At 37.1% G+C, this 20,959-nt stretch overlaps 1 protein-coding gene across 3 annotated transcripts; it reads left to right on the top strand.

Moving 5' to 3' along the window:
• The first annotated feature begins 900 nt into the window (after positions 1 to 900).
• On the top strand, positions 901 to 19,370 carry lbr (lamin B receptor). Of its 3 annotated transcripts, none has more exons than XM_038278100.1 (14): positions 901 to 1,066; positions 7,855 to 8,029; positions 8,151 to 8,363; positions 8,504 to 8,590; positions 9,128 to 9,323; positions 10,021 to 10,217; positions 10,492 to 10,546; positions 12,840 to 13,034; positions 13,154 to 13,230; positions 14,275 to 14,400; positions 14,498 to 14,666; positions 14,765 to 14,845; positions 14,950 to 15,072; positions 17,792 to 19,370. In XM_038278100.1, the coding sequence occupies exons 2-14, from the start codon at positions 7,865 to 7,867 to the stop codon at positions 17,950 to 17,952; spliced, it is 1,845 nt and encodes a 614-aa protein (XP_038134028.1). In that variant the 5' UTR covers positions 901 to 1,066; positions 7,855 to 7,864; the 3' UTR covers positions 17,953 to 19,370. The 3 variants fall into 3 exon arrangements, with proteins under 3 accessions (XP_038134028.1, XP_038134026.1, XP_038134027.1); XM_038278098.1 differs by having other exon boundaries at positions 902 to 1,066; positions 13,127 to 13,230; XM_038278099.1 differs by lacking the exon at positions 901 to 1,066 and adding an exon at positions 2,060 to 2,465 and having other exon boundaries at positions 13,127 to 13,230.
• The last annotated feature ends 1,589 nt before the right edge of the window (positions 19,371 to 20,959 follow it).

Below are 20,959 nucleotides of genomic sequence, written 5' to 3'. Positions count from 1 at the left end.
TGTTATTACAAGCGAACCGATAACAGATTACCAGTTCAAATCTGAAACACCACGCTACTTTTTATTCATCTTCAATGTTTTTGGATTAAAAGTGAAACCAAGTTTAATGTTTAAATGCATTTAAATGCCGTAATCTATTTAGATTTATGTAAAATTAAGGTAGACTCTCAAAACTCTTAACACTATCCTGATTTTATCCTGGTGCTGCTGCATCATGTTACTAAAAACAGTGTTCTGGATGTTTTGAACTGTCCTGGGGAGGCTTCCCCCACTTAATCGGCTACTTAAAAAGTTTGCCTCTTCATAGGCAGCCGTATTTCCTCTGGGTGGAACTCTGCAGTACATCTGCTGTTCATTTAAGCTTTTTTTTTTCTTGATTTACTGCGACAGAAGGGCCTTGGTAAGAGCTGCACTGAGACAGGAAAACACTGAGCTGCAGAGAGATGAGGAAGCTGAAAAAAAACAGCTGAGCTGCAGTCTGATTGGGGAGTTTGAATTTTCAAACGCGCCATTCTTCCTCTCATTGTATTAAAAATATTAACTTCATGTGCCAGCATATAGTTAATAGATTCTGGAAATTAACATTTTATTTAATTTTTTTTTTTTATTTGGGAGACAAAATTTAGTTTAACATCTTAACACTGTATCCCTGATAACATCTAAAATCTGATTATTTAAAAATTATTTGCCATATTTATTTTTCCTTCAAGAAAATGTTTATATTCTGTATGTTTTCGACACAATCTACCATTTTGTATGGCTGTAATATGACACCAATAAACAATATAGTCGTGACTCTCTCCTAACCAACCCAAATACATTTAAAATCCACCAACAACCAATCAGAGAGCAGAGCAGTTTGAAATGAACGATGAGCCACCCAATCACAAGGCTTCGCGCCTTCCTGGTCACTGGTGGGTTTTGCCCGGAGAGGGAGGGAGAAAGAGCTCTACGTCAAACGTTAGCAAAGTTCGTTTTTAAAAAAAAATATTAAGTTCAATTCATTTATTTAGTGGTTTGGATTATATACCCCGTTTACTCTGCGAAATTAACTGCGCAACATAAGGTAAGTGCGTCTCCAGGTTTGGTTGACTTAAGAGAATTTCAAGTCTTCTTTGCGCCTCTCTTTGTTGGGTAACGGAGCTTAGCCGATGCTAACTCCTGCTAACGGTGAACTGGGCTCCGACTAATTTCTGGTGTCGAAATTAATATTTATTATAATTAAAATCAGTTCGAACAAACCTTCATGTTGTAACACGTATGTGTTCTCGCCACATTAATAAGTTAAATCTTGCACTGAGGATATTTTTAACAGTTTAAGCCGAGCGGTTTCTCTCATTAACACTGGTTAACGGTTTTTAGCCAGCAATGAGATTAACATACGCAGTCATACAGTGCGCAGGAATTAGACGGCCCCTGTCGACTCTGATTGTTATTAACAGGTAGGAACTTATAACAACATCTATTCATTTTAGTTTCCGGTTTCATGAGTGACATATTAACGCCGTTGTTGTTAGTTTCCATTGATTAGTCGGTGGTTTCATGGTGGGCGCGCGGTCATTGTCCGTTTGGCGGATCCGTCGGGGTTTGTTCAGCTGCAGTATTTGAAAGCATGACGTTTTCCCTCCTTTCCGTTTTGTTGCTTGTAGCTGCAGCAGGATTCTCTGAAAGCAAAGCGCATTTAGTTAAAGCAACAGTTCACGTTTTTTACCCAGACTGAAGCGTTATTAATGCCTTGTTAACGCATCTCTTGTAATTAAGCAAAGCTGGCGACTAAAACTAATGAATTTAGGAAAGATAGACACTAAAAAAATCTATGGTTGGTGTGCATTTCAGTTTCAGAAAATTATGATTATAATTACTTTTAAATTCTAAATATTTTTGCTGGAAAGCTGACTAATGTTTATGGACACGTGTTGCTGGTTTTAATAATGTTTCGGAGTTAAAAGGGAGCATAGATGAATAGTTCTCCCTTTCTTTGTTAGAGAACACACGGCAGCTAAAGGAATGTTAAAAAGTCCATCTCCAAATGTGGGTGGGGGTCTCCATCGTCTCTCTTTAATTTGAAACCCCACCCTCTGGTTGGAGCCCGGCTGGCAGTCTGATCTGACAGGATCTGGACATTCCTCATGGACTTGAGCCTGCAGACCTGAGGAGCAGAGCTGGGCTGGCTTTGGGTGTGTCATTTCTGGGATCAACTTCCATGTTTTTACAAGATGTGAACTTGGGGCTTATTGGGAACATTAGACTCCATTCAGTCAGACTCTGCTTGGTTTTAGGACTTATGAAGCCTTGCAAAAAGTTTTCTTTGTAGATAATCATAGTTGTTTGTTGTTTTTTTTTGGCAAACGGTTATGGTGATAAATCTCTAGGTAGATACTGTCTCTGTCCTGTAATAAAGAACCACTGGAATGTGAGGAAGTCTGTACTGGCTGTACTGGTCACTCCTGGTTTCATCAGCTCAGGTTGGTTTAAGTTTGTGTTTATCTAAGGTGTTAAATTACCTTCCTGCTTAGGTCATGCTTTATTGTAAAATAACTTCTTTGTTTGCTCTGTATATCAAGTTAGATTGAACAAAATAAGATGCAAAACATTTTATTCAGCCAATTTTCTTAAAAAGGGCCCTTTTCTTGAATTTAGCAAGTAAGTGAGACAGTTTTCCAATGAAATAAGATTATTTACATTTGAAATAAGAACAAAACAATGATATTGTCATATTACAAGTGCATAATATATTTTATTATCTGATTTTAAGGGTAAAAATACTTCCATTTACATATAGTCTCATTTACCTGCTTAAATACTCAAAAAAATGTTCATGTTGGTTTTTTTTTTTTGGTCTAGAAAAATTGCAGCCATGGTTTTGACTTGATTTACCTGCTGGGTTCTGATTCTTATTTGTGATTGTAAAATTACAGCCAGAGATCACAGAGCTGCTGTGTGAACAATCCTTGGTTTCCTTTCATTCATGTCCCAGTTGGCGGTGAGCTGAATGGGTTGTTTGGGCTGTGGGTAAACCTGACAGGGACAGACCTGTCAGCAGTTCTGCATTAGCCCGCTGGTTTTTCCAGCCACCATGTCCCCTCTGCTCTGTTCGCTTTCATTATGCTGACTTTGCCTGCTCTGTCTCTTTCTATTGAGTTTGGCTCTACTGTAGCATGATGTTGTTCTGATTGTTTGCTAATGTAGCTTTGTGTTTAGCTAGATCTTTCCGCTGTGTTTTAGTTCTCATGTTGGTTTAGGAGCCGTGTGTTCTCTAGCAGGCCGCTATAATCCGTGGCTGTGTGCCTCTGCATTACATTTTTTAGAAGAGTCACATAATGAACTGTTTGAGGTGGCTGTTCTCTGCATTGCTTTAGATATAATGTGTTAGATGTGTTTTAATGATCTTAAAGTTTTTGTTCCTTTGTGGCCAAAAATAACTCCTATGCTGCCTTTAGGGATGGGCAACGATCAAACTGATAATCAACGATTTATTGTGATCATGAAATACAAAACTCATCAGTTTTGGTTGCAAATCCTCAAACTACGCTTTCTATAATTATGTTTTAACATCTTCTCATCTGTTGGTCACAGGAGATGATTCAGTATTAAAAAAAAGAAGAATAGTACCAGGAAAGGAAACTGATTTAAATATTTCATCTAAAAAGAGAATAGGAGTTTTTAAGTGGTAGGCTTTAAAAATTAAAGTAAGAAGTGTGGTCGAAGAATGAAGCCTGTAGTGTAAAGTTGATTTATATTATTTTAACATCATGCTGCAAACATGTGGAGTCTTCTCTTAATGCAGGTTTTTTTCTACATCACTGCTGCTACTACTGAGAAGGTTAATTAGTTTGAGTTGTTCACTTGTAATCTATTGGATTCTGATATACTAACTTTATCAAGTTTTTACTCTGATTATTTTTGAGGAGAAATCTCATAGGTTACTAATAACATTTAATTTCGTAAAAGACTATTGAAATAATCAACTGATACAGTAGTTGAATTATCATTAAGTAAACTCTTCAGACTGTAAAACTGAATTTTATTGAAAGAACAACCCACTCAGAACAGAACATTAGACAATCTAAATCCATTTAGTATTTAAAATGAAAAGCTGTTTTCTTAAGGTACTGATTATTAATCGATTAGTTTAAACTGCTGCTATTTCGTAATCTTACAGGCCCTAAATTTATGGTCTTGTTACATTTAAACAGAGTAAGATACTGACTATCTCACTCCAGCCCTTTAGGTGGCAGTAGTAGTAGGCAGCCTTCCAGAAACTGAACTAGACCTGCAGTCCAGCAGGTGGCGGTAATAAGAACCGTTGGTTTTACCCTTACTATTTGACATCAACCCCCTGATCTCTTTTTATTCCCGGGATTGCTCATAGCCATAAAAAAATTTAAGTCATCTGCCGCCATCTTGGTACTCCCCACTCTCACTGAGGCAAGTAATAGAAATGCCTACTTGTGTAGCATTTGGCTGCTAAAACATGCAGTTTGCCAGCTGTGGGAAGATGTTCCACAGGTTATTTCACAGTCAGAGGATGAACTAACCAAGAAAATCCACAAATAAGCCGATGTATCCATTAGTATAGTATTTAGCCTAGCATTAGTCTGGCTGTCTCAGACTGACTCGAAGATATTGACTGAGTTAGCCATTGACATTGTGTCTAACGTTAGAAAATAGAAAGTAATACACTGTAAAATGTCAATTTAGTAATTGTTGATTAATTACTACATTGATTTTATATATAAATATATTGGGACATATAACAGTTATTTTGCTAATCGATTAATCTGTTGATTATTTTTTCGATTAATTGGATAGCCAAAGGTTCCCTAAAGAAGGGTTTTTCATTACGAAATTAAACCAGGTGAAATAAAACTTTTCCACTCGAGGAGTTCTGCATATAGCATATTGACATGAAAACATTTTTTTTTTTTTTTATGCAAAAGATTTAAATATTTTTACAATCCTTATAGTTAATTACTTTTTTTAAGTGGTTTCCTTGTGGCAAAAAAGGCACAATTTGGAGTAAATACCCATAATGTTTAAGGTTGGGTGGTGGTTAATATATATTTTAAATGTATATAGGGTATGTAAATAGGGTTATAAAATTATAGTTATTGTATAAAAATATATAATATATAAATAAAAAATAATGTTATATGTATATATATATTTTTAATGGTATATTAATATATAATATATAAAATCATATATAACTTATATACAAAAAACATAATATTACATACTTTATATATATAACATATACATATATATATATTTTTAAAAATTTATAATAAAGATGTGTATAAAAATATAAAATATGTAAAAATTTAATTATATAATATTTAATAATTATATATAGATTTTAAAATAAAAAAATAATCTGGGAATTAAATAAAATTTATATAAATGGTATATATAATGAAATTTTTAAAAAAATTTATATATTATTATAAATATATATAATAAAAATTTTAAATTTAAAATTAATTATACATAATAATAAAATTTTTAAAACATACAATAAAAAAAATAAAACAAAATATATAATTAAAATAAACAACATATATAATAAATTTTTTAATATACATAAATTTATAAAAATACAAATACAAAATAAATTTAAATAATAAAATATAAAAAAAGATAATATAAATATATATATATAATAAATATATATAAATAAAAAAAAAAATATAAAAAAAATTTTTAAAAATATAAAAATATATATTATAAATAAAAATTTATATAAATGTATTTTATTTTTTAATATGTAATATGTTTTATTAATTAAAATTAAAAAAAAAAAAAAAAATTTAAAAATAAAAATAATTAAAAAAAAAAAAAAAAATAAAAATTTTAATAAGAAAAAATTATATAATTTTTAAATTTAAAATTTAATAAAAATTAAAAAAATGAAAAAAATTTTTAATAAAGAAAAATTTTTAAAAAAATTTTTAAAAATAATAAACCCAAGACAAAAAACACAACGACCCCCAAAAATTTTTTAAAATAATAAAAAATAAATTAAAAAAAAATAAAAAAAATTTTAAAAAATAAAAAAAAAAATAAAAAAGAAAAAAAAAAAATAATAATAAAAAAAATACCCCAAACAAATAAAAAAAAAAAAAATAAAAAAAAATTTAAATAAATTTTAAAAAAAATTTAAAAAAAAAATAATAAAATTTTAAAAAAAAATAAAATAAAAAAAAAAAAAATAAAAAAAAAAAAAAAAAAAAAAAAAAAAAAAAAAAAAAAAAAAAAAAAAAAAAAAAAAAAAAAAAAAAAAAAAAAAAAAAAAAAAAAAAAAAAAAAAAAAAAAAAAAAAAAAAAAAAAAAAAAAAAAAAAAAAAAAAAAAAAAAAAAAAAAAAAAAAAAAAAAAAAAAAAAAAAAAAAAAAAAAAAAAAAAAAAAAAAAAAAAAAAAAAAAAAAAAAAAAAAAAAAAAAAAAAAAAAAAAAAAAAAAAAAAAAAAAAAAAAAAAAAAAAAAAAAAAAAAAAAAAAAAAAAAAAAAATAAAAAAAAAAAAAAAAAAAAAAAAAAAAAAAAAAAAAAAAAAAAAAAAAAAAAAAAAAAAAAAAAAAAAAAAAAAAAAAAAAAAAAAAAAAAAAAAAAAAAAAAAAAAAAAAAAAAAAAAAAAAAAAAAAAAAAAAAAAAAAAAAAAAAAAAAAAAAAAAAAAAAAAAAAAAAAAAAAAAAAAAAAAAAAAAAAAAAAAAAAAAAAAAAAAAAAAAAAAAAAAAAAAAAAAAAAAAAAAAAAAAAAAAAAAAAAAAAAAAAAAAAAAAAAAAAAAAAAAAAATAAAAAAAAAAAAAAAAAAAAAAAAAAAAAAAAAAAAAAAAAAAAAAAAAAAAAAAAAAATAAGAAAAATAATAAAAAAAAAATATAAATAAAAAAAAAAAAAAAAAAAAAAAAAAAAAAAAAAACCCAAACAATAAAAAAAAAAATAAAAAATAAAAAAAAATAAAAAAAATAAAAATAACAAAAAAAAAAATAAAAAAAAATTTAAAGAAAAAAAAATAAAAAAAATAAAAAAACAAAAACACAAAAAAAAAACCCCAACAAACAAACCCCACCCAAAAACCAAAAACCCCCCCAAAACCCCCCCACCCAAAACCCCCCCAAACCCCCCCCAAACTCAACAAAACAAACCCCCCAAAACACCCACAACAACCCCCAAACCCCAAACCCCCCAAAAAAAACAAAAACCCCCCCCAAAAAAAACCCCCCCAACCCCAATAAACATAAAAAAACCTAACCAACTACCCCCTCAATAAACATAAACAAATAACACACACCCTTTTCCACCAAAAACCCCAACCCTAAAAAATAAACACACATACCACTTTTTCAAAGTCCATACACCTCATACATAACACACACAACAAAAATAATTTACATAACAAACAAAACACATACAAACATTTAATAAAAATTCGGGATTTAAACGGGATTAATAGCCTGACTTTATAATCATAAGGAAATATTTCTATCTAATGGAAGCTGTAGACAGTGGAGACACAATGAAAGGACTATAAAATCAATCTATAGAAGCACATAGAGAGCAACCAGTGATCTCTCCTCCTTCAGCGCTGTCAGCATAGAACCATGCAAATTTAATACATGAATATAAAGGGATCTCACTCCACCAGCTTAAATCTAACTGATAAAACAGTTTTAAACCACAAGCTTACATTTGGGCAGGCGGCTCTTGGGAGGCAAAGCAATGAAAAAATGTAAACAGAATAAAAGTGGTTTCATGTTTAATTTTCTTTTTTTATTGATCTATTTCACTGCGTGTCATCCTTCTTCTCTCTTAAATCTGCCTTCAGTCGCCCATTACTGTGTTTGAATCCGTTTCAGGTAGTTGAACATGCCTTCTCTGAAGTACCAGCCTGGGGAAAAGGTGATGGGCCGCTGGCCCGGCAGCAGCCTGTACTACGAGGTCAAGGTGCTCGGCTTCGACTCCAAAAGTCGCCTCTACACTGTCATCTACAAGGACGGCACTGAGCTGGAGCTGAAGGAGCAGGACATCATAGTTAAGCCCAGCCCTGCTGTTACTCTTTGTTTTCTTTAAAAATGTCCTCCTCTCCTGGATCTGGGTTTTTTATTAAAACTGATGTTTTATTGTTTTTTGTTTCCTCTCCGTCCTCCATCAGAGCTACCTCAGCTTCCAGGCGCGCACTCGCTCTCGCTCCAATTCCCGTTCTCCTGGACGTCGCCGCAGCCGCTCCCGCTCCCCTGCCAGGACCACCCGCCGCTCGTCCTCCCGTACAGCCGCCGCAGCATCAGCAGCTATCACAGAAAGTGCTCCGTCTTCTCACGGTGATGCAAAGCTCAAGCGCGCACCGGAAGTCAAGCTCAGCCCTCTGGTGAGGCGGGGAGGTTATGTTTAACAGCATCTGTATTACGTGTCCAAAACCAGCAATAACTTCATTCATCTTGGGAAAATGTCTGGTCTGTCCCTCATGTGGTGTTTTTTCTTCTTCTCCATCTCCCCTCTGTCTGACAGCCGCAGGAGAAAAAGCCAACAGAGAACAGCAGCAACAATAAACACGAGAAGAAAGAGGAGAATAACACTGCTAGCAAAGAGATTCAGGTGAGTTATGGTTCATATCCTGGAACAACGTCCACCTGGTTTTTCCTGAACGCCAGGCAGGGCAGCCATGTTGGGGTCCCTTAGTTAGAAAAGCTTTGTGTGGACCAGGAAACAAGACAACAGAGTTTGTAGAGCAATTGGTGGTGAGTCCTCTGCTGGAATGTCATGATGTGAGCAGGTTGATGGGGGCCTTGTGTGGTTTCCAGCTGAGAGGCTCCTCTTCACAAGACTGAACCTCATTGCTCCATCACATGTTGGAGCAGCACGTGTCTTTCATCTGCAGTCTGTTCACTGGGATCAAGTTCAGGTTCTGAATTAAAACTGAGCTCTGCTCTTCCTGCAGGATGTCCAATAACTAATCTACTTAAAGGATCCTTCTCTGTATTTTTCTGAGCTGTGGTATGAGGGTAGCTGTGTCCAACCAGTCAGATACCGTTTTAGCATTCTTCCCTGCTTAGTTTGTCTTGGTTTTTTTAACCCTATTTTTGGGGTTTATGACGTTCCCAGAGTGAAAACTGATTCTCAGTCGTTGTGCAGCCTGACGCTAAGGCAGAAGCAGATCCAGAGAAGAACCTGGGCCGCTACAACCTGCGCCGCAGGAAGGACGATGGAGAAGCCAAAGCAGCTGAGGCCAAAACAGAGCAGCAGGTCAAGGAGGCCAAGCCGTCTGCGGCGCTCGCAGTCACAGGCCCCACCCCCGCCTCCCCCCGACTGGACTTTGGAGGGAAGATAGGTGAGTTACATCCAAACATGTCTGTAAGCCCACTGTAGTCCGGTTTAGTTCTGTTGGCAGTTCTGATCTCACTGATGGATCACAGGACGTCTGTAGGGACGCTGGCTGCACCGTTAACTATGCAGAGTATAGAAACATTTCCTTCCTTTTTAGAGGTTCGATGAGCTGATTCAACTTCATTTACCATCAAAATGAAATATTTAGTTTGCCGTTCAGCTGGAAAAGATCACATGGTTCCACCCATTCATGCTTTAAAGCTTGTTATCAAAGTACTGAGTGTGCTGCTGCTTTACAGATGGAAATCTCTGGGGAAAATGGCTGAATCTGTGCCTGCCCTTATAAACCACTTAGTGGCGTGATCAATTTCAAATAAGCTTGATAATTTCCCTTTACATGCTTGTTTGTCTTCCTCTCTTTCTGCTGAGATGGTTTCGTCCACTGCTCAACATTACAGCTAACATGCTAACAATCATCCAAAGGATCATTTGTTTACAGACACTTTACAATCCATTGTATTTATTGGTTTGGATTTTCTGTCTCATTAACCTAGAGGTCACCAGACATTTTAGGTTTTGGTTCATTATACCTCAGTTTAGACATCAACTTTAGGTCTGGTCATAATTTCCTCTGGTCTCAATCATCCAATATTGTAAAAATGACGCTTCTATGCAGCTGAAGAAGTTTTTCTCGTCCCTAGGAGCCTTCTTCTGGACGCTCTTCCTGCCGGCCTGGGTTCTTTTTCTTCTCCTCCAGGTCAACCGGAAGGATCCCAGTCTGGCTAACTTCCCTCCTCCTCTGCCTCCTCTCCAATCCTTCTGGGATCCTCAAGCTCTCGGCTTTGTTGTCCTCTGGATTTTATTCCAGGCTCTGCTCTACGTTTTGCCTGTTGGAAAGGTGAGTGAGAATAGCCGTGTCCTCCTCTGTTCTGAGCGTAGTAGTTAAGTAACCCCTGCTGGCTGCTCGATCCACGTGAACCAGCACATGACCTGTGTTTGCTCAGTCAGGCAGGAGGTAGAAATTGGATTAATGGTCAGGAGTAACACTTGGAGAAGAATGGAAGCTCTCATGTTAACCCAGCTGCTCATCTTTTAGATGCTAATCAAACATCTCTGCCTTTACTGTCTAGTTATTTTCCTTCTATCTGAATCCCTTTTCTCTGTGTCTGTAGCTGAGTGAAGGCGTGCTGCTGAGATCAGGCAGAAGGCTCAAGTACAGAACCAACGGTAAGGCTGCAATGATCACACTTTGACAGTTTCACAGATGTTGGCTCATTAGATGCTTTCATGTGAATGGTTTAATAGAAAATCATGATTATTTCATTCAGTTCAGGACACCATGTTGCTTTTTCACTGTAGAAACCATCTAGATTGTTTTAGGACGATCAGCATCCACCCGGTTTCCTTTAATCAGCTCTGATCAGCAGGAGAGGAAGTCTGAATTTCTCCTTCCTGGTTATTGTTGGTTCTTAAACGCTTGAATCCAATTTTCTTTTCAGTTTATCCAAATAATAAATAATCAAAGAATGCTCAGAGACCTGTAGTATTGCCTAAGATACAAAAATGACAATCAAAACTTTATGTTTACAAAAACTTGCTTGTTCACAGTTTCATATTTTTAACAATTTTTTACAGAAAAACAAAAGGGTCATACAGAATATATTGGCCTGGAAAAGCTGTACTAATGCTTATCTGAGGGTTGCTGTTGGTCATTGAAAGTTTGTGAATTTCTGAATAAAAAAGTTCAAGCCTCATGCTATTTTTTGGAAAATGGTAATAAAAGGCATTCGCCCGTGATGACGGCAGTCAAGATGATTTTTATTTAATCTTTATCCTGTAGTGGGTGACGTGTGCAGAGCAGCACATACATGGGCTCTTCTCCTGGGTGACTGAATTACCAGTCATGTTTATTCTGATTTATTGGGTCGGCACATAATTCCATGCCTGGAAAATTGTAGGTTGTATAAATTGGCAAATGAAGTAGTTTTATCCTGAAAGTCGGTCATTAAATGTGAAACAAATTAAGGGGACGCTGTTCTCTACATGTTGGTTCTGTTTGGTCTCTATTGGACTCGGTAATTAATTGCATTTTTCAAATCACAGAGGCCCTCAATTTTAGTCACCTTACATTTACAGGGGTAAGATAAATAAGTTAAGTCAATTTCTCCATCCAGCCATTCAGGTGGCAGTAATATGCCTAAAAAAGGGAAGCTCAGTTACAGAAATAAGGAACTTTTTCAACACAGTTTACAGTAAAGTCATGAAAAAACTGAAACCCTCAAATGAAACATCTGCATATTGGTGCTTAGTTTCAGGGGGAATTGCAATAAAATCGCAATATTGGTTCAAATTAATCAGAATTTTGGTTTTTGGGAAAATCATTCAGCCCTAGTGTTCAATAATGGATGTCTTTGAAAGATGCCTCCAGCTTTAAATCAAGCAGTTTTACAAATTGGGACCAAACCCCTCCGAACCCCTCACTAGTATTTCTCTGAAGGTTAGGGCCCTGTCACACCTTGCTGATTTATCCAATGTATACCCGGCGTACCAGAATCTCATAAAATGCTGACATTTGGGCGTATACATAGAGTATTCATAACGAGTCCAGAACTTATGTACAAGGACAGCCTCACTTATGCATAACGCATGTCAGCATCAGTTAAAGCTGCTCCCCTCAAGAGCAGTGATGCGCCAAGTCTTCATAAAAAGATTTATTTGATAACTGTGTTAACCTGCTGCTGTTTACCGCCCGCCCAAAATAAAGGAATAAAGGAAAAAAAAGGTTTGCAGTCGCAGCAGATTCAGCGTCATGTCTGCTAGGAAGTTTGGTGGTGGTGGTCGTGAGGGGAGGATCCATCAACCTTACCTTATTACTTACCCTATGATGGTGATGAAGACTGGGGGAGAAGTTACTCAGAGGTTTTGGATAAGCTAGACACCACAACTTATGAGTAACTTGCACTTAACGTATGTCAACCATCAGATAACTTACCTGTAACCTATGCCCCATATATGGAATACGCTGGAAATTTTGAGCATTCTCAAAACTTCTGGACATACTTGCCGTGTTTCGACGTGTGCTAGCGTGTGTCAGCGTACTTCTGCGAACCAATAACTAATCCAACATATGCCAGCGTTTTTGCCAGATTTTCCGTACGTCAGGCGCACGCCGTGTAAATCATCAAGGTGTGACAGCAACATTTTCTTTAAATAAAAAAATGTTGTGTGATAGATGGAGGTCTTGTCTCGTAGTTCTACAGTTCTTATTTCTATGGCCGCTTCTGAAGAGGTCTCATTCTGGATCTGCTGATTTTGAATATTTCCTCCTTGCTGAGCTGTGAGTATTGGATGTTGGAAATCAGAGGCTGAGATGATAGTTTGATCTAGCCTGAGATTTCCAGCACCTCTGAGTGTGGCTGTAGTTCCAGTAGAATAAATCAGCACCGCTAACAATGAGGTCTGCTGTGTTCCTCCCATTAGCTTTTCTGAAACCTTTTCCTGTCTGCTTTGTGTTGTCCAGGTTTTTTTGCCGTGCTGGTCAGCGCTGCAGTGGTGGCAGCAGCAGTGTACCAGGGAGCAGACCTCACCTACATCCACAGCCACTTCCTGCAGCTGACCACCGCCTCCTTCCTGATCGCCATGCTGCTCAGCATCTATCTGTATGTGCGCTCTCGCTCCACCAGCCCTGATGAGCGGGCTCTGGGAGGAAACTCTGGTTAGACTTGCTGCAGACACTCAGATCCAGTTTGATGTTTCTAGCGGTGATGTCATCAACTGTAAACGTTTGAATGCTGATTATTTCTCCAGGTAACATGATCTATGACTTCTTCAAAGGCCGTGAGCTGAATCCTCGCATCAAGGAGTTTGATCTGAAGTTCTTCTGTGAGATGCGCCCTGGACTTATCGGCTGGGTGAGTTGTGATGGCAGGCAGACGATCTTCAGCCTGATGAAGATCAGGTTAACTGTGCAAGTAGGGTCACTTATCAAACAGCTCCCCCTAGTGGGTATATTTTAAAATGTTTTCATGCAGATGATTGATTATAGAGAAACAACCTCTCACTGAGTAAAAAGCTGCCTCTCAGGTTATATTTAAACTTAAACATCTAATTTCTGATCATTTATTCCTTCTACATTTAAATATTTCAATAATCATGTTTTGTAACCTGAAATTAGCACAGCTAATTATTCCCTCGCTTTTTGCTGAAGGCTGACTTTAACTGTATGCCTGCTCAGGTAGCTAGCCTGTACTCCGCTTCTTAACAATCATCCAGCTTGTAGTTTATCATTTGTTGTTCTGAAACTATTTCACCTTAACCCTTTATAGGGCACTCTGTGAAATCATTTGTTGATGTACAGCCATGTAGCAGTATCTTTGCTGAATGGCTGGATATAGATCTTGTGCTTCTGTTGCACACTGAGGTATGGGGAGGCTCCATTTGTAAGGGGTATGCAAGTGATCAAACACGCTAACTTGCCCTATAAAAGATTAAAGTGTAAATTACCACAAAATCAACTTTGTTTATCAAATAAACTATATAAAGCAGGACTATAGGGTGTTATTTTACTGTTGCTCTGCAATTCTTCATTCTGTTATTCTAGATTCTGTTTTTAAAGTTCTGCAATATTAGTGGGAAACGTGACCCTGGTTGACCCCCCCTCCTCATCAGAGGTTAGCCTGGTCAGTTGGCGCTATAGCCAATGCAAACAAAGAAACTATCCACAATCAAATTCAAGTGCATAACTCCCACCATTCCAATATACGAAAATATCTGATGTTCGTCAGCATTTTTGCCAGACTTTTTGTTCGTCGGGCATACGCTGGTTTAAATTCTGAAGGTGTGACAGGGGCTTTAGCTTCATTCAGACAAACTGAATGGCGGTGCATGTAGCTAGCTACGAGGTGCAGTGTTACCACTATGTTATAATCCTTTATTCTGTGTCCTTTATTGTTCAGTGTTTAATCAACTTTGCCATGGCGCTGGCTGAGATGAAGCAGCAGAAGCTGGACGCTCCTTCAAGTTCCATGATCCTCGTCAACGTCTTCCAGCTGCTCTACGTCGTGGACGGCCTGTGGAATGAGGTACGCCAAGAACAACGCCGAAAAACCAGGCGTTAGATTTAGGAAAACAACTCCTGTCCTTTGCTTTCCCCCATGGCTAACTGTGCGTGTCTTCCAGGAGGCCATCCTGACCACCATGGACCTAATGCATGATGGTTTTGGCTACATGTTGGCGTTTGGTGATCTGGTGTGGGTTCCTTTCACCTACACGCTGCAGGCTCATTACCTGGTTAGTCACCCCAACCCCCTGAGCCTCCCAGTGCTCTCAGCCATCGTCATCCTCAAACGTGAGTGTTAGCGTAGCATCCAGCCAGTTTTATGGTTACCCCCCTTTTTTTACACCTCTAGTATTAACGCAGCAGTGATCTCTCTCTCTGTGTTTCAGTTGTTGGATTCTACATATTCAGGAAATCCAACTCTGAGAAAAATGCCTTCAGGAGAAACCCATCCGACCCCAGCCTGTCCCGTAAGTTCAGCCCAGCCTCTCCACTAAAGTTCTGATTGGTTGTTCTTTCTGTTGGAACGCCACCAGACAAACATCCTGTTTGTTTTCTTTCCTCTTCCTTCCAGATCTGAAAACGATCCCCACGGCTACAGGGAAGAGTCTGCTGGTCTCGGGCTGGTGGGGAGTGGTCCGCCATCCTAACTACCTGGGAGACCTCATCATGGCCCTGGCCTGGTCCCTACCATGTGGTGAGTAAGCTTTAACTTCCTTCCAGTGTGCTTTCTGGTCAGATGTCATAAAACTAGAACAATGACTGATATGAAGAAAGCTTCTTCTGTTGTAGACCTCACTTCTGCTGAATTCTGTACCATAAATTAAACCAATAACTGGGACTGTATCTTTTTATTTACAGTAATCTTTCAGTTTGTCAGCTTTAAATGCATCCAGGGAGATTTTAACCTTAAAAGCTGTTTAATTTCCTTCAAACTGTTCAATCAGCTGTTTAGGTAAAGCTTTGATCAAACAGATGAGAAGATTTTAATCTGAGACTTTTCATTAAACTTCTTCTCTGCCTTCTTCTCTTTAATAAGCTCATCCATATTATGAAATGCACATTTATTAGAATAGAATAGAAAATCCCTTTATTGTCCAACAGTGGGGAAATTGTGGTGTTACAGCAGCAAAAGGTTATATCAGCAGTGGTCACACAATGTGGACCTTAGAAAGTGTATAAGAATAACAGAATAAGTAACAGAGTTAAAAAACCAATAAGTACTGCACTGTACAGTGTTTTTACAATATAAATGCTCTGTATCTGGAGAATAAATAAACAACTGTGGATATTTTTACAGTAGAGGATATGAGATGATTAGCCACAGTATCAGATGTGCAAAATGACAGCAGCAGTTATTTAACTGACTAAGGTAGAAACTGCAACTCAGCATGAATGTAAGAACTTATTGAGGTTTTTTGAAACGGTGATGTTATAGAATCTTCCAGCTGCTGGGAGGAGGGATCTGTGATAACGCTCTCTGGTGCGTTTAGGGTACAGCGTTCTGAAGGAGCTCTCCAGTTCAGCACCAGCTTCATGCACAGCTCCTCTATTCTGAGACGGACTATTTAGATTTGCATTAATGTTAAAACCCACTAAACCTAACTGCTCCCCTTTCACCCTCTTTGTCTTTGACGATATAAAAAAACTTAATCTCTCAGGTATTTCATAAGTGAAGCAGATTATTTATGCTTTTTCTTAGATCTTCTGGTAACAGCTGGGATTTAATTTCAGGATTTTTTAGGTTTTATAAATGTGGAAAAATAAGTTTATCTTCCTTCCCTGAGTCCCTCACTTCCTTGTATCCTAATTTTGCTGTTGATGGTTAGAGAGCACAGTGGCGCCTTTCTAGTGTCCTCCTGTCCACTTCCTGTCTCTATTTCCTTCATTATTTTTGTCTATAAGGACATTGACCCATAAATGAAGGTGAATGAATGGACCTGGAGCTGAGGAAAGTGTTGGTATAACCATAGGGCTGTGAATCTTTGGTATTCCCACGATTCGATTTAGAATCGATTCTTGGGGTCACAATTCAATTGTTTTCCGATTCTTTTAAATCCAAACGATTCTATTCAGAAACGATTAATTTACGATTAAAAACGATTCTCGGGATCTATTCCAGTCTGCTGGCATGAAAGAAGAGTACATTTATAAAGACTTTAGAATTGTAAATGTTTTATTCACCTATTGCAATAATGTAAACACAAGACAACATGTCTTGGATTTATCTAATTCTGCCAACAACTCTGGGTGATGTCTTTCAAGATGAGAACGGGGATTTGAAGTACTCCCGAAATACTTAACTTTACCGTTGCAATCTCTGCAAATCACATGAGTCATGTCAAGCCCTTTCTCACCTGGGCCGGGTTGAAGGTAATATCAAAAGTGTTTCCAAATGGTTGCTTTTAAAGACAGCGGAGGCAGTTGATTTTCTTTTTCTTCATCCTCCATACTTTAGTGGCAACAAACACAGTAGCTCACACAACACTACACACCACTCTATAGCCTGGTAGGCTAACACTTGCATGTCTGTGCATAGCTCACGCTGCTCATTGGTTTCGCCAAACACTACGTTGCCTGAGGCACATCCGCACCCACAGAAAAAATAGTTTTTAAAGAAAATGAGAATCGATTCTGAATCTTTAAATGTTAGAAACGCGATTTGAGCTCAAATCTATTATTTTCTTCACCCCTAATACACTGAACGATTTATTTTTTTTTGCCCTTTTCAGGACGATTTTCCAGTCATGCGATAATGTTTCGATCGGCCCGACTATCAGCCTTATGGTGCATGGTGTAGTGAACAGGGGGTAACGAGGGGCGATCAGTCTCTCACAACCACCTCCTGATCAGGAACCGTAGTGTCGGTAGAAGATCAGGCCGTCGTAAGGTGGTCGTTGACAAATCACTCTGTTCGCAAACAAGGATTCCTCTTCTTCTTCCTCTCAAATGTAAACACAGAAGCATGGCGGGGGTGCGAGTGAAATGGAGTTCTTTCTGTTAGATTGACAGACCGTAGTAGCCACGTTTGCTCAGCCATGTCTTTGTCCAAATACGTCGTCGCCTTTTCTTTTTAGGGCTTTCGGCACAAAACTACACAAATTGCCAAGGCAGCGGGTTTTACTATGGTGAGCTTCATGTTCCTCTTCTACTCGTTTGGCTTCTGGATACATTTGTCCAAGTAGCGCCATCACACTGCGGAGCTGAGTCCGACGTGGTTTTTAGACGTACAGTGTGAGCAGGTAGATCGCATCAGAGCGTTGAGCCGCACGGTGTGAGAACAAACTACGACAAAACTGCAGGGTTTCATCATACAGTGAGAGCTGTAGCTGCGTCCAACGATTGAAAAGATCGTGGAGTGTAAGCCCGGCTTAAGGAGCTAAAAGGTTCTAATGTTGTGCTCTTCCACCCCCCAGGCTTCAGCCACATCCTGCCCTGGTTCTACATGATCTACTTCATCATCCTCCTGGTGCACAGAGACTCTCGTGACATGAACGAGTGCAGACGGAAGTACGGCTCAGCGTGGGACGAGTACTGCAGAACTGTGCGCTACCGGATCATTCCCCGCGTCTACTGAGGAACCCAGCCCGGGCCTTTTTCCCTTCCCACCCAGTCGACTGACCCGTTTGACTTGTACCACATTTTTTTTAAACTTCATCTTTTTAAACCTTAAAATCTGCATTGAAGAAGCTTTGATGATTTTTTTTGTAATGAATAGGAAAAAAAGGACAATTATATTTTGGACATTTTGAAGAACTGCCTTTTTAATAGAAACGTATTAGAAAAATTAAAAAAAAGGAAAAAGTTTACAGAGGGAGGGGGGATACAAAAGAAGACGCCTCTTGTTGGAGTTTATGTTAGGACGTACTGTATATTTTTGTACATACACATTTGGGTTTTTTTATACTTCAGAGAGCAACAAACCACAGGTAAAACCTTTGACCTTTCTCTGACATACGTCCCTTTAGCGGCCATTTTTAAACTGCTCCTTCCCCAGCATGGCTGTGATAATAACTCCAGCCTGTGTATATAGTGAAGGATGATCGGTTCAGTGGAACTGTGACTCATGTTAAGACTCAGGACTCCAAGCTCAATAAGTTCATTTTTATTTTATTTTTTATCTATAGAAATCTAGTTTTTAACAAATGATATTGAGGTTTTATTAAAAATGCACTAATGGGTTTTTATTTTCTTGCATCGTCGTTTCCAAAGTGTGTTTGATTGGCTTTGCTACCTCAGGGTCTCCCTCCCACTGTCCAGTTCTCCTCCCTCTGGGCCCTCCAGGTGGCGCCGTGTTTCTTAAAACCAGTGGAGCTTCTCCATTTTATCGTTTTAGAGTCGGATGGTGCTATCGATCATGAATTGGTTATAATGACCCTACAACATGGCTTCCACTATCATGGGTCGTACTTATTGTCAGCTTTATCTTTCCGGTCGGTGATTATCGAATGAAGTTCATACAGTGAAGACATGTTAGCATTTGAAGCTTGTCCATTTCCAAACCTCAGAAAATTTTCAGCTGTAGATCATCCTACAGGTAGCAGTACATCAGCTAGACTAAGTAGTTTTGTTTTTAAATGCTGTGCTGACTGAATATCTTGTAAATAAATTTTAATCGTGATTTATTTTTCTAAGTATAGAAGTGATGATAGTAAAATTTGCAATGTTTCTGAGTAGCTATTTAATGTTGCTTTTATTTGGGGATGTTTGTTATTAAGTTAATATTAACCACTGTATTTATGTTCACGCCCAGGTCTGCCAGGGTTCTGGAGAACGTCTCAGCTTAGAATTGACCTGACCCTGTTTGCTAAAAATACTTTGTGATTAATCATGTTCTAGTGGGACGCAGAAAGTTTTGATGTACTTGGGTGAAGAGCATGACTGAATAACATCTACAGATCCAGTGGGGGGGGGGTATCCAGTTTAGCAGCTCCATGAAGCTTGTCTGTAAAAATGTTGCAGCATCAAATAAAGATTTTCAGTATTTTCTTGTCACACCTTGTATGAAGGTTTGGTTTTTTAAGAAGTGTGATGAAAACATTGTCAATGAGGAAGTCTTCATGGGTTCTTCTAGCCAACAATTGTCTACCGATGTATCCTAAAAGGCAGTGCTGACCATCAGTTGGGTGCCCTTTACACATCATCAGTCGATTGGCACAGACCAAACATCCATCCATGTGTATACTATTGTATCTATCCTGAGCTATCTCTATAGTTATGCTGCTAGGATGACGTCTAAGAACCCAGACATGTTCACAAGTCATTTTTTGCAAGTCAAGTCTCAAGTCTTGAGAGCTCAAGTCAAGTCTAGAGTAGGCCTGTTGCAATATTAAATTAATCGCACAATAAATTCTAATCACATGATTAATAAAAATAAGTTCAATAATTTTCGTGCTTGCTTGTTTCTCCTTGTGTTTTCATCTCCGTCACTGAGACGGTATAGCTTAAAGGTCGCTATTATATCTATGGAATAATCATCATCTCCAACTGGTAAGTGAAAAATACATTCTTATATGTCACGTAGCGTTGCGTCAGTGACGTCAGTGCTACATGACTTTGACAGCCCCTCTGCCATTTTTTTTTTACCTGCTGTGTGCGGGTAAGGCGAGCGGCAATCAGTCAAGTTAGTAAAACAAAAAACACTTAAAAAATAAAATATTGTTCACAAGTCGGAAATCGCGAGTCTCGGTCGAGTCTGAAGTCATTAAATATGCGACTTAAGTGCGACTCGAGTACGAGTCACAAACTCGAATCCCCACCTCTTTCTACCAGCTGTGCTTGTGCAGGAATTCCCTGCCAGTCTGTGCTTCACGCTCCACACTGATGGTTCGCTCTCAGCAGTATGGCTCTGTCTGCTCTCTCTACTTAATAAACTATGTGGCTGATCATCCTCTGCCAAGCGTAAAAACCTCCTTTGTCTAACTATCACAATTTTACTTCTTCCAGCTTAAAAGAGGTGATACTGAAAATTCTTTCATTTCCACCAAAAGGAATTTCTAAATTATATCCAAAGAAAATATTTCATTGCATTCTGTTTATTTTTGGATAAAGAGCCAGATGAAAAGGTACAAAGATCTTTGAATATTTCTCTCTCATTGTCCTTGTTTCTATTTAAATATAACGTACATATTACCTTGATTTGTCATGAAAACATTTTTCGCTGTTCAACATTTTAGTTAACGTATTCATCCAATTAGGTTTGGATTAGCATGTTATTTATAAGACAATTATATAGGTTCTATCTGTACTTTTTTTTATATCAAAATCCTTTGAATTTAAACCTACTTACCCCTGAGCAGCAGTAACCGAGGGGCAAATTCTCAAAAATAAAGCCAAAATGACCAAAGTTGAAATAACGTTTTTGTCCTTTGCTTTTTTTGGAGCAATTATTTTTTTATTGATCTGTGTTTAATGCATAATTCATAGTAGATCAGGAAGTGTTTGCTTTGGGATTGAAACCTTGTATGTCTAAAATCGGACATTTTCTCAGCTTATCTGTCTGCAATATTAACCAATATCTGTTGAACTAGATCTGCTATTTTCACAACTTTTGAGACATACTGTTGCATAAAGTAGAGCATTAA

This window comes from Cyprinodon tularosa, unplaced genomic scaffold (genome assembly GCF_016077235.1).
Source record: "Cyprinodon tularosa strain WSP-4 unplaced genomic scaffold, ASM1607723v1 ctg1378, whole genome shotgun sequence".
Lineage (NCBI taxonomy): Eukaryota > Metazoa > Chordata > Actinopteri > Cyprinodontiformes > Cyprinodontidae > Cyprinodon > Cyprinodon tularosa.
The sequence above is the reverse complement of the archived record's forward strand: the minus strand, read 5'-3'. Positions and strand labels throughout refer to the sequence as shown.